Genomic DNA, 14,221 nt, shown 5'->3' with positions numbered 1-14,221 from the left:
GCCTGGGTTGTGGGCCCGGTCCCTGGTCAGCGTGAGAGGTAACTGATGGGTGTTTCTCCTGAGCATTGATGCTTTTCTCCCTTCCTTCCCCTCTCTCTAAAAATAAATAAGTAAAATCTTAAAAAAACATAAGTAAAATGCTCACTTAAAGCCACAAAAGGCAAGAAAAGAGTTGAAGACAGAAATAGACACAAAGAACAAAGGCCATGAATAGAAAACAGTGACAAATATGACAGACACTAACCCAACTCTATCAGTAATCACTTTAAACTGCAATGGTCTAAATACACTAATTATAAGACAGACTGTCAGCTGGATTAAAAAGCAAAACCTACATACATTTTTTGTCTACAAAAAAACCATTATAAATACAAAGATACATATAAATCAGAATAAAGGCATGGAAAAAGATATACTACACTAACACTAATCAAAAAATTAGTAGCCACATCAATTTCAGACACAGCAGACTTCAGAGCAAGGGAAGTCTTTATCAGGGGAAAAGAGGAGCTCACACAAGGATAAAGGGCCCAGTTCCCCAAGACGACATAAGGACCCTCAGTGTCTACACATCTAACAACAGTGCCAAAAAATATGAGGCAAAACCTGAGAGGGCCCCGAGGACAGTCAGCGAATGCACCATTGTCGTTGGAAACTTCAATGCCCCTCTTTCGGAAACGAGCAGACCTAAGCAGGCAGAAAACCAGTAAGAACATACAGATAAGGTGCTTCTCAGATAAGATCAAATTCAAGGAGTTCATCATCACCAAGCCCTTATTATATGAAATGTTAAAGGGACTTATCTAAGAAAAAGAAGTTAAAGAAACATGAACAGTGAAAGGACAGCAAACTCACAGTTATTAAAAACCACACCTAAAATGAAAGCAAACTAAAAGGACAGCTAGATCAGGAGTGGAAACATAGAAATGAAGATCTCAAGGAGGGTTAGCAACAGGGGAGTGGGAGGAGGAGATGGGGGGAGAAGGTACAGAAAACAAGTAGCATAGACAGTAGATAGAAAATAGATGGGGGGGGGCAAGAATAGTATGGGAAATATAGAACCTAAAGGACTTGAGACACATGGTCATAAACTAAAGGGGGGGTGATGGTGGGGATGGGGGGTAGGGTGGAGGGGAACGAAGGGGGGAATAGAACAACTGTAACAGCATAATCAATAAAAAAAAATTTAAAAAAAAGAACATAGTTGAATTTTAGAATTTCATCCATCAACTGGATAAAATGGACTTCTATGGACCACTTCATCCAATGGCAGCAGAAAATACACTCTTCTCAAATGCATATGAAACATTCACCTAGATAGAGCACACTCTTCACCATAAAACACACTGTCATATATTTAAAAGGACAGAAATCCTACAATGCTTGCTCCAAGAGCACTGAAACAAAAATCGGTAACAAAAACAGCTAGAAAATCCCCAAATACTTACTCATGGGTCAGAGAAGAAATCTCAAATTGCAAGAAAAAATTTAAAATACTTTGAACTAAATTAAAAGGAAAAACAAGTTCTTGAACGTTGTAGGATGCAGCAAAAGTGTTTTACCCATAAACATACACACACAATCAGAGACTTTTAAAAAGCAAGCAGTTTGTACCAAGAAGTGAATGTATTCCCAAATTACTTCAGAGAGCCCACTGGTGGCAGTTATTTTTCACTCTCCTGATTAGAATCAGGCAGTATAAGCATCAACAACCTCCGGAGCCCCGCGCGGTCCCTCAGCACCGCGCAGTGCTCTGTAGCACAGAGGTAGAACCTCTCCTCTCCTCTCCAATTCAGACAGTTCACGGAATTGGGTGTTCTGAAGGACAAATGTCATCTTCTCCATCTGGATGACGTTAAGCACTGGATCTCCCTGGCCCTGAATTATTCATTACTCACAGCTTTATCACACTAATAAGACCCACCTCAGAGGGCTGTTGGAAGGCTCCAGTGTTAAAACGCGTGTCTGTCCTCAGCACACAGTAAGTGCTAGGCCCTTTCTGTATTTATCATCTCCCATATAACACATCATGTGTACCACTTTCTTTTTTCAACTTTATTTTAATTGTTGTTCAAGTACAGTTTTCTGTCTTTTACTCCCAGCCCAGCCCACCCACCCAGCCCTCCCCACCTCCCTCCCATTTCCACGCCCCCTAGTTTTTGTCCATGCATCTTTTACAGTTGTTCCTGTAAACCCTGCCCCTTTCCCCCTGAAATTCCCTCCCCTCTCCTCTGGTCACTATCAGCCTGTTCTCTATTCATAGATTCTGTGTTTTCAAATTCACCAGCTTGCTCATACGTGTTTATCATTCTGAAAGCGACCCTCACAGCACTTTCTCAATCACTGGTGGACAAGTGCATGCAAAAAGCATTGGAAAATTTGAGCCACTGGGTGCGCATTCCCAGCTGAGGTTGAACAAGGCAAAGTTCTGCCTTCTGTTGGGTTGGTCAAAAAAATCAAGATAGGGTTTTCTTCTGTGAAATAAGACACAATTTTCATTTCATTAATCACTTTATAGACTTGGATATTTTGAGTATGTTGGCTCCCCACATGGTATAATGTTGATTGTTCTCAATTAATGTCTTGATTTGATTACTGTCAATTTCAGCTGCTCTACCCGAACGTGGAACTTCGTCCACCAAGAAGTCTCCAGCACGAAACTTCACAAGCCACTTTGGACACATTTGATCAGTCACAGCACCTTCTCCATATACTGCACAGATCTTTCTTTGTGTTTCAGTTGCAATTTTATCTTTCTTGAGGTGATAAAGCATAATATGCCAAAATGTTGCATATTTCCTCCCATCTTCAATATTAAAATGGCTGCACAAAAATTCACAAACTTTGATGCTTATTTAAAAGCACACTGATATGACAGCTGTCACGATACAATCTAACAAAATTGTTATGAATGAAGTGAAAGACAACTAAGTGCTACTAGAGCTATTTTACAGAAAAAAAAAACAAATGAACTTTGTGGCTAACCCAATAGCTTCTGCGCTCATAAGGTAAAAAAAAGGTGTCCTCTTAGAGGTCTACCTAGTGCCATGTTTTTGCAGTGTGCTTTTGGTTGGTGGTTTTGCCATGTAAGATGGCCTAGGCACAGTGCCGAAGTGCTGTCTACTGTGGCTAAGCACAGGAAGACCGTGATGTGCCTTTTGGAGAAGTGATGTGTGTTAGATATGCTTTATTAAGACAGGAGTTGTGGTGCTGTTGGTTGTGAGTTCACTGTCAATGATGCAACAATGTATATGAAATAAGGTATCTTTGTACAAAACACACATAACACAAGCTCATGTATTGACTGGTAGATCAAAATGCTGAGGCCCGCAGGAATCTAACTCTGAACTTCTTCCAGAAGCAGGGGTTCAGTGCTCACTAGTTGAATGTTCGTGGTGACCCAATGGGGCACAGCTGCTGCAAATGACGAGCGTGGGCCCAGGTGCTGCTGCAGGACTGCCCGGGCTCTCTGCCCAGTCCGGTTTTTAAAGTGCCACACCGCACCATCACCTGCACTGCAGAGCCTCAGTAAAATCTCTCTTCACAGTGTCATGCAAACGCAAATTCAATAGGAGCTAATAGAAAGAACAATTTTACCATAGTCAACAAGAAAACTAGCTAGATCGTCTTAACATATGGGGATAAATCTTGAGCCTTCTGAATTTCATTACATTTGTTCTAATGCAAATTCTATTATTTTGAAATAAATCCCTTTCTTTCCTTCTTTTTTGTTCTTTCATATGACTGATTATCACTTTATAATGTAGACAATTCAGCTTAGTCTCCTATGATTATCTTCATTCATTCTATATTCCACCGCTTATAAAATGAATGTCATAAAATTTAGCCTCAGTTTTTCTCTCAGTAAAATGCCCCCAAAGGCATTGATAACTATAAATTGTACTCTGCAAATGGAAAAAAAAATAGATTTCTTCAACGAAAATGTGCATTATTTCCTTTTCCTCTTAAAAAACACTCTGTGAAGTAAAATTATATTTTTAATTTTGCAGCCAACTAAGTAATGAATTACATCTGTTATTTAAATAACAGGCCATTTTAAAAAATAAAAATTCATTATTTATTCTTCACTAAAGAATTCAAAGTTAGCGCTGCATAGTAATTGATTCAATAGAAACACTAGCAAACATCATTGGTCATCAGGCCACCGCACACTGGTTTGGGCAGGGAAGGGGCAGGAAAAGAGAGGACACCAATTGCTTGAAAAGTTGTAGGCCAACGGAATACTATTCAACAACAAAAAGAAATGACTCATGTACTGATCCACACTACAACACAGATGACTCTTGCACTGCACTCAGTGAAAAAAAAACAGTCACAAAAGATCACATTGATATGATTTCACTCATGTGAAGTGTCCAGAATAGGCAAATCCACAGAAAGATTAGTGATTCCCAGGGTCTGAGGGGTGTTAGAGATTGGGGGTGTGCAACACATAGGGACCATACTGAAACCGCTGAACTGTATTCTTTAAAACGGTGACTTTCGTGTTACTCAAATTATAGGTCAAAATAAGCAGTCGGCCCAGTGCTCATGTGCTGCTCGTGAAGATGGAAAATGGTGCAGCCATTTAACAGTCTGGCAATTCCTCAAGTTAAAGACTGAGTTACCATCTGACCCAGCAATTCTGCTCCTGGGTGTTTACCCAAGAGAAATGAAAACACATGTCCATGCAGAAACTGTGCATGAATGTTTATGGCAGCATTATTCAGGGGAGCCAAAACACAACGCTGGAACAACTCAAACGTTCATCCACCGGTGAATGGACAAATAAAATATTTATCCAATAGAATATTGTTTAGCCATAAAAGGAATAAAATACTAACATATGCTGCAACATGAATGAAGCTTGAAATACTTTGCTTAGTGAAAGAAGCTAGTCATAAAGGACCACATGCTGTGTGCTACAGTCTGTATGTTTGTGCTCCCCCAGAACTCACATGTTGAAAACCTAATACCCACTATGATGGTATGAAGAGGTGCGGACCTTGGGGGTGAGTAGGTCATGAGCGAAGGCTCCCTTGGGAATGGAATGTGTGCTCTTATGAAAGAGACCAGACCAAGCTCCCTTGCGCTCCCCACTGTGTAAGGCTGCCACCACCAGGAAGAGGGCTCCGGCCCTACTTTGCCAGCACCCTGCTCTCAGAAGTCCAGCCTTCAGAACTGTGAGAAACACACTGTGGTTGTGCTACTAGTTAGCTACTGGTTTGTGGTATTTTGTTACAGCAGCCTTGATGGATTATGACACTGTGCGATTTCATTTACGTGAAGTGTCCAGAGACAGAGGGACAGAGAGTTGCCTGGGCGGGGGGTGCGGAGTCGGGAGTGTGGGCTAGAGGGTGTGGGGGTGGGTGGCGATGACAATGTACTAAGAATTGATAGTGGTGACTGTTGCACAGACGTGAATATACTAACCCCCACTGAGCGGTACACATTAAGTGGATGAACTATATGGTACATGAATTATACCTCAATAAAACTTTTAGAAAAAATAAAGAATATATCTAGCCAAGAAATTTAAAAAGCACCAGGGTCTGGCCCATGTCCCAACTCTTCTCCCTCCACTCAACCCTCCCCCTTCTCCTTCTACTGCTCCCCCCCCCCCCCCCAGCCTGTTAGACCTGGTGGGAGGACTCAGAGGTTTGGGGGTCATTGGGGGAAGGGAAGTCAAACAGAGGACAGTTTAAGATGCTCTCCAAGCACGACTGTGGTCCATCCACCTTCTCCCGGGGGGGGGGGGAGGGAGGTACTTGGCCGCCTTCTAGGTGGAAAGCTACTCACACCTGGCTGGACTCCTGGATCCAATCCTCTCTTGGAGCCCTGGGCACACAGGGGCTCCAGCAACGACAGCTAAGTTCAGGGGCGCCAGTGCATGCCCGCCCTCTCACTGGGAGAAGAGGCCCCCCCCCCCCGCCTTTCACTGGGTGCACCCTCAAGGTGCAAGCCCAATCTCACCCCCTCCCAGGAGTAAACCCGTCAGCAGAGCAGGCTCCAAATGCAGGTGGGGCCGCAGGACAGGCTCCTGAACCGGTTACACCAGAAACTCCGCCAGCCAGCTGCTCTGCCCTGCTCCCCCGCCCGCCCCGGCTCCCACAGTAGACACCTCTGCGTCAAAAACGAGGGCGCCGGGCGGAGGTGGGAGGGGCCGCCAAAGAAATCCGAACCCAAGCGGGCCCTGCAATCCAGTCCCCCGCTCTCACCCCTGCAGAGGGGACCCAGAGGTTGGGATCAGGGTCCCTCTGGGTCACAGCCCCTCCTTCCGCTCAGGGCCAGGCAGTGTCCCCTACACCCGCACTGCGGGGGAGAGGGACGAGGGGCCGCTGGCCCGCACTGGGCAAAACCGGGGCGGGGACTCGGGGACCTCAGCGCGCCGCAGGGCGCGCAGACGCCGGCAGGGAGGCCACTAGTGGCCCGGGTGCGACCTTCCCGAGGCGGATCGCCAGGGTCTTCCCTGGATCGCCGGCGCTGCCCATGGCCGAGGTGCCCGTGGCCGAGGTGCCCATGGCCGAGGTGCCAGAGCCAGAGCCCGAGCCCGAGACTGCGGCGGCCCAAGCGGTGGAGATGCCGGACTGGAAGGTCCCCGAGGATGCAGGCGCCGAGGTAGGAGCCTCCCGCGGGCGCGAAGGGTGTGGGCCGCGGTGGGGGGAGGCCTTCTTCGGGAGGCTTTGGAGTGAGGCCGGGGGTCCCGCAGATTTCAGTGAAAAGTACAGTTTTAAAATGGTCTGAGCTCCATTCCTACAAAAACGGGAAAATTCCGTCGGTTAGCCATAACCCCAGGTGCCCGCCACATCTCAATTTCTTTTCTTTGCCAAGGGTGGGCGGTGGGGTAGGGTGGTGGCATCGATCTGGTCCCGGGACGCGCGGTGGACCCTCAGGGTGGGGGGGACGTAACAGAAGCTTTTTCTCAACAAGAATTGGGGGGATTCCTCGCCCCCCATCCCTACCTCACCATCAACGCCCCCCCCCATACCCCCTCCCCGGCCGCCCTGCAGCCCCACACCTGGGGCCGGGGCTGGGGAGGTCCCAGAGCCACAGGCGCGCAGGGTGGGGCGGCTCGGGCCGGGACCCCGCCCGGCACTGAGGAGCCAGAACCTGGGGCCGGACCCAAGCGGGGCGCAGCCCCTGGGCAGGACGTCCCCTGCGGACCCGCAGTCAAGGCACCCGAACTGGTGCACCTCGCGTCCTGCCTCGTTAGCAGCGCTTCCCCCGCGTTTTCTGTCCACTTCAGCCCGGGAGCTATGAGACCCGACACTACGGACCGGCCAAGTGGGTCAGCACCTGCGTGGAGTCCATGGACTGGGACTCCGCCATCCAGACCGGGTTCGCCAGGCTCAACAGCTACGTTGAAGGCAAAAACGAGAAAGGTGAAGGCGATTTACTCTGTAATTGTAGAGATCATGGTTGAGCCCCCTGACTTATTCTTGAGTTTTAGCTTATTAAAGAAATATCCTCTAGAATAGAAAAATAACCGGATCAACGAAGAGTCGGTGTTTGAAGATGCAGATTCTGCTCAGGATCCTTTGCAGGGTCCAGGGGAGGGGGGGGGGGCGGGTTCAGCCTCTGCTCCCGGACTGTGTTTCTGCTGGATGGGGGGCCTCTGTAACTAGTGTTCAGGCCTCTGTATGGCGGTGCTTCTGGATTATTCGGACACCTTTGGGGCGAGAGACACCAGGAGGCAGGTGGGCACAGAGATCACGGGATCCAGAGTCTCAAGTCCTCAGTTCTGGTTCTGGCTCTGGTGCATTTATATTCTAGAAGGTGGTTTTGCCAGTGGGATTCAGTTTCTGAGTTGTGAAAATAACGGATGGACTGGATTATGGGATTTCTGATCTTCCCTGCTATCCCTAACACTTTAGAATTTAGTAACCAGAAAAATTAAGTGTTTAATATGGGCAGTGGATAATTGAGTCATTTTGGCCTTATTTTTAAAGATGAAAATCATCTAAAAGGTAAATACGGGGTGGGGCAAAAGTAGGTTTACAGTTGTTCATATGGAAAATAATACAATAATTAATAAATGAGCCCTGGCTGGTGTGGCTCAGTGGACTGAGTGCCAACCTGTGAACCAAAGGGTCTCCGATTCGATTCCCAGTCAGGGCACATGCCTGGGTTGCAGGCCAGGTCCCCCAGTGTGGGGTGTGTAAGAGGCAACCACACATTGATGTTTCTCTCTCTCTCTTCTCCCTCCTTTCCCCTCTACCTAAAAATAAATCAATAAAATCTTTAAAAAGTAAATGATCATACAAAAATAAAGTCCATTTTGCATACTCACAACTGTAAACCTACTTTTGCCCCTCCCTGTGTTTATGCCAATAGCATAAAGTAAATCATGAAACACAGATCCTGAAATAATAGGTGGGGTTAAAAGTGGTGATCAACACCCTACATTTGCTTTCACGGTCTCCTGTGTCCTTAAAAAATATTTTTGTGGCGCAGAGATGAAAATAAAGACGACGGCCCCAGTGGTGAGCTACGTGGAGCCGGGGTCAGGCCCTTTCAGTGCGTCTACTGTTACCATTTCCCTGGGCCTGCCTGATGAGCAGCAACCTGATCCGCCCAGGCCCCTGGAGTCCGATGTCTTCATTGAAGACAGAGCCGAGATGACCGTGTTTGTACGGTAAGTGGTGGACAACTGATAGTCCCGCCAACTGCTCGCGTTTCACTGGCCTGCGCTCGGTATTTCGCTCCTATGCAATTTCAGTAGGCTTTTCACTGCTCCGTGCAAAGACATCTAATGCACTTTGCAGCATTTTCCTAATGGCTTAGTTTTGTATGTTACCAAGGGTCTGTTGGGACACAATGGATTCATTTAATGCAGTCTGTTGCATGTCTTCTACAAATCAGACACAATGCAAATTACTGGCCCCCAAAGCCTAAGACTGTTCTTACCACCATCTAGTAAGCCTGAACAGAAGCACCTTAACTTCCAACTTCTAGGTGTCATAACCTCAAACTCATCCCTTTTGTTCCCCGGCCCAAGGAATGGCTGCTGCTTCCAGAAGTTATTGCTGGTTTCTTTTTACTTTTTCAGACTTCTAATACCTGTTTCCCTGATTCCTTATATTAAATTCTCTGTAGAAACTGAAAACACACACAGTACATGATAATAATAGTCTCATACCGGGCTCCCTTTATTACTCCCTTTCTCTCCCTCCCAGTCGCCACCCACCTGTAACAGGAATCTGTCTCTGCTGCCTCACCTCCTATGCACTCCTAAACCACCACAGCCAGGCACAGCAACACCGTCTCTGTGGAATGCTCTTGTCACTGTCCACAGTACACTTGGTTTGTTACAGAACAGTCCCTTCCCAGGGGCCCCTGCGGCCTTTGTGTGTGGCCCAATCTGTCCCCTGACACCTGTCCATCCTGTGACCCTCTCATCGTTCCTCTCCTCCTCCCCAGCTCCTCCTCCCAGCAATCCCTGTTGATGCCTGTTATCTGCCCTCACGTCCTAGCAGACTGGCTCCAGGGGATCTGTTCACAATGCTTCAAATACCTGTTTCCAATGACTCTCATATTGAGTGTCTCCTACCTGACGTCCCTACTCGTTGGGCATTTCCGTGAGGGGTAGGGGTGGAGATCAAACACAACAGCTTTCCCCCATTCCCCGTTTACATGGGTGGTGATGTTATACGGCATCTGTCTCAGTGAAGGGCCTCATCAGCCTATCGGCCTCCCTGGCACAGATCTCTAGGGCCATGTCAGTACATTGTTCCCTGACAGCTGGTCTCCAGATCTCGCCCATGCCCTCAAATGATCGTAATTCTGTTCCCTTCCCTCCAACCTCAGTGTTTCTTCCTCTTATGGGGACCACACCGAAGTCATCTTTGTCTACGCAGTGATGGGCACAATACCCATGTCTATTGATCTCAGATCCTGACTGTTCCACTTCAGTAGCCTCCCAACTCCCCTCTGCCCCCCAGTCTCTTCCTCCCTCTCTTCCTGCACTGGAACTGTGCTTTCTGTATAATGGCAACAAAAATGGCAAGAAGACTATCGGCTTCTTCTTGCTTCTGGGTGAAGTTCAGGTGGCTCGTTCACATTGTACACAACACCTGCTATGATGTGGCCCAACTCTGTCTGCCCCACTGGCTGTGTTCCTCTGAACGTCCCTGCTTCATGGAGTTCGCTGAGCGGGACGCATTCTTCCACATCTCTTTGCCTCTGACACGAAGCGAGCTGCTAGACTTTCCCTGCTGAAATCTCTACATCGGGAACGTGTATGATCACAGTACCTGCCTGTTTCAGAGGGTTGCCATGATCGAATGAGTTAATGTACATAAAATACTTAGAACATGAATATGATATTTCACCCAGTTCTAGCTTCCTCTTCTCTTTCTAGAGAGCCTGCTTTCATCCTGTAGGACTTAGAATGACACCTCATCTGTGATAACGCCCTCAGTTTCTCCAATCAGGTCACCACTCTGTCCTTCTGTTGTTCTAAATTATAATGGCCTATTGACAGCCAGTAACTTCCTCAAGAATACAGCAGCACATTACTGTCCCTCCCCTTCAGCTCCAAGCACGGCAGGTGTGTGTGAGGAGACTCAGTGTGTTTGTGACTGAAGAAAGCAAGGACAGATCACTGTAGAACAACACGTGTTCACAGAACAGAAGGTGACCTCTAATTAGGGCTTCAAGATGTGATTTCAAGGAAGAAATAGAATCCATAAACACATTCTCTTTTGGCAGAACACACCAAGCTTTGGCTATTATTAAGAAAATAATAAATTGAGGAGACAAAGTATTTCTTAACATGTAGTTCACAATTGATATCAGTCAACTTGCTGAAAATTACAGAGCTAGTCCTACACTTACTCAACGACAAGACTACATGCCAAGAATGATTCTAGATGCTCGACAGACTGTGGAATACAATAGATGTGGTCTGGTCTGGACCCTTGAGAGCTTATATCTTTATCTGAAGGGTGGGACTGATCCTTCTTGATAATTAAACTTAGGCTAAAGAAGGCACACTGGGAATATTTTTGGTTCTCAGTGTTTCTTATTCTTAACCTTCAAAGTCAAATCTAGCACATTTACATGTCAGCAACTCAGCTAAGTCTGTGCCCTGTTATGATTTAATGTCAGGATATTTTAATTTCTATACTTTAAAATTTATGCTTAAATTTTTATTCTTTTCCCCCACTTTTAATTTAAATCTTTTTAAAAATAGATTTTATTTATTTATTTTTAGAGAGAGTGGAGGGGAGGGAGAAAACATCAGTTGGCTGCCTCAACCCAGGCATGTGCCCTGACCAGGGATTGAAGGAGTAACCTTTGAATTTGCAGGCTGACACCCAACCCACTGAGTACACCAGTCATGGCTGATATGAAACTACTGACTGTCTTTCTTTCCCCATCTCCAGAGCTTCCGTGTATCTCACCAAGCTCTGACCAAGTTACTTTTCTGCTCAACATTTTTTGGAGATACTTAGAGAAGAGTCCCCAAAGGTCGTAGGATGATGCTATACAACGTTCGTCCCTCTGACCCTGACCCCTCCCTGCACTCACTTTGTGCCTCACTGTGAAAATGCGTTGTGTTTTTGGAATTCTGTTCTTTTTCTTAGCCCTCCCCTTTCTCTGCCCAGCAAAACCACCCTCCATCCACACCGGACTGAGGCCACACTCCTGCTTTTGATTTAATCATACCCTGAGCATTCCTAAGCACTTCCATCCTGTCTCTGTTAAATCTCTTCTAGGGTTATAGAGAGAGCTGCCAAGATGTTTGACTCTTGCTTTAGACTGTAAATTCATAGGGTCAAAACTACATTAATTTTCATCCATAAATCAGTGCCTATCCTTTGCTCAAGGAAGGGAAAAAAGAGAAAATGTTTGATAGAAAATTGGAACCCTGGGAGGGAGGCTTTGAAGTAGGTTTCAGTGTGGTCCTCTGACCAGCAGCATTGGCGTTATTGGGAGCTTGTCAGAAATGCAGACTTTCAGGCTCCACCCCAGACTTCCTGAACCTGCGCACAAGCAGGATCCGTAGGCACATTAAAGTCTGAGAAGCACAGAGTTAGAGGACAAGATGGTGTAAATTCTAAATCTACCTGCCAACAGCTGGGCCCTTGGTGTTCTGAGGTCACACGGAGGGAGACTGGGTACCAGAGGAAGGCGGTGCTCGGCTCAGGGCTGAGCGGGTTCAGGGGCGGAGTGGGTTTGGGGGCTGAGCAGGTGGAGCTCTGAAACTGAGCTTTCTCCAGCTTCACTGTGTCAGCTCCAGCTTTTCTTTTCAGACTGACATTGGCGTTGGCACTAATATCATTCATGGCTATTTACATTCTCCTTTGTAGGTCTTTCAATGGATTTTCCAGTGCCCAAAAGAATCAAGAACAACTTTTGACGTTAGCAAGCATTTTGAGGGAAGAAGGAAAAGTTTTCGATGAAAAGGTGTACTACACTGCAGGCTACAACAGCCCTTTCAATTTGCTTGATAGAAATAATGAAGTGTGGTTGATTCAGAAAAATGAGCCATCCCAAGAAAATGAATGAGAAAATGAAGCAAAGTAGCATCCCTAGGGGCTAACCTGTTTAATACAAACAGCAGCACACCTATAAGTAAAACGTAGGCCTAGAATCTTCTCCCCGAGAGTGCTAATATGAATGGAGCTTATTTCCAATGTGCCTTTTTAATGCTTGAAGCTGTATTGAGATACACAGATAAGAGGGGACCATCTTTTGTAAACATGTACGTTGGTCATGACCTTGGTGGTCTTTGGTTCTATGAGGCTCCAGGGGAATGTCAAGTTACTGCCCCTTTTTCCTTGTATCACAATCATGTTGCCTTTTTCTACTTGGGTTTGTGTCAGTTGGGCATTGTCCCCTCCGGATGTTATCAATAAAACACTAGAGGTTTCCCCGTGTGGAACTGCTAGGCTGTCGGGCCTGGAGGGGTGGGGCCAAATGCCTTTAGCAGCCACAGTTACAGCCTGTCGAGTCCTCTTCCCCATCTGCCTGCTGCCCCCACAAAAAGAGCTCTCACGGTACCCAAAAGTGTCAATAATATTTTTTGACAAAGAATAAATTTATATAAGTAGGAAATTCCCATCCTATTTTGATATTCAGTAAAGGTGTGTTTTCCCTGAACATGTATAAAATATAAAAATACATACATTTTTATATTTTAAAAATGTATAAATAAGTGAATTTTTAAGTAATTTCATGTGGTATTTCTGGAGGTTGTATAAAAATGACTGACTAATAAAAGAGCAGGTAGCACAAAATCGAGGAGGTTGAGATTTTCATCTCTGCTGGAAAACGCTCTACCAGAGAAGACGGTCACTTTCTGATACTAGAACCCTGCCGCGGGGACGGGCATCGGCTTTGCTGTGGGCTCCGAGAGGGTGATGGTTGTAGGAGTCGCGGAGAAAAGCAGGTTGGGGCTCAGTCACTTTCCAATGCTTAGAGCTGCCCATGAAGACACTTCTTCCAGTTTCCAGCATTCTGTGGTTGAAGCGGGAGCACGTGATCTCTTAGGTGATCTGAGAATCCCATGAACGAGAAGATGGGGCCAGAGGGTGCTTATGATCCCTTCACCCCAACATCATTTAATAGCTCTTGAAATTAACCTCCCTAACCTGGACCCAATGGACTAACATTCCTATGGTTAATGGTTTCCAAAGTTAACAATTACGGATAGCCTCCCAGGTGTGCCGCCCCAAGGGCTTCACCTGAATTGCCACATTGAGCCCTCAGAACAACTCCCTGTGCCATGCTGAGTCACCTCCGTTTTACCGATGAGGACACTGGGCACAGACACGCTGGGTCACCAGCCCCAGGCGAAGTGAAGGAGAGAGGCTAATTTGAGCCCCAGCAGTCAGACTCTTTGGCCCACGCTGTTCCCCACGACAGCCCCCTGGCAAATGGCTATCCAGAGTGGGCCAGGGCGTCTGGGGCTGTTCTCGAATAGCACAGGCACATAATCAACATGATTATAACCCCAGAAGTACCTTTAGACTGTAATTTTTTATGGAAAACAAGCTAGATTTCTGGTTCTGAAATTATTATGGACATAAATTTTAAAATCCCAGGTAATTATTTCCCAAAATGATCTGCTTGCATTGACTATTCACTGATTCTTCACCTTTCGATGTTTGCCAAAGACAGTGCCTTTCTTTTCTAGCTCATTCACCACCCAGGCTGAAGTACACCCCCAGCTCTCCCGATAACTGTCCAGAGTGCCAGCCTCTCCTGGCAGGAG

The 14,221-nt window shown here is 46.4% G+C and overlaps 1 protein-coding gene across 1 annotated transcript; it reads left to right on the top strand.

The window, feature by feature from the left end:
* The first annotated feature begins 6,155 nt into the window (after positions 1-6,155).
* HEBP2 (heme binding protein 2) lies at positions 6,156-13,232 on the top strand. The gene is made up of 4 exons (XM_053664731.1): positions 6,156-6,618; positions 7,247-7,382; positions 8,455-8,635; positions 12,315-13,232. Exons 1-4 carry the CDS (start codon positions 6,490-6,492, stop codon positions 12,511-12,513), a joined length of 645 nt encoding a protein of 214 aa, XP_053520706.1. The 5' UTR covers positions 6,156-6,489; the 3' UTR covers positions 12,514-13,232.
* The last annotated feature ends 989 nt before the right edge of the window (positions 13,233-14,221 follow it).

This window comes from Artibeus jamaicensis, unplaced genomic scaffold, assembly GCF_021234435.1.
Source record: "Artibeus jamaicensis isolate MK-2021 breed Jamaican fruit bat unplaced genomic scaffold, CSHL_Jam_final contig_387, whole genome shotgun sequence".
NCBI lineage: Eukaryota > Metazoa > Chordata > Mammalia > Chiroptera > Phyllostomidae > Artibeus > Artibeus jamaicensis.
This window is presented reverse-complemented; position numbering and strand designations above follow the sequence as displayed.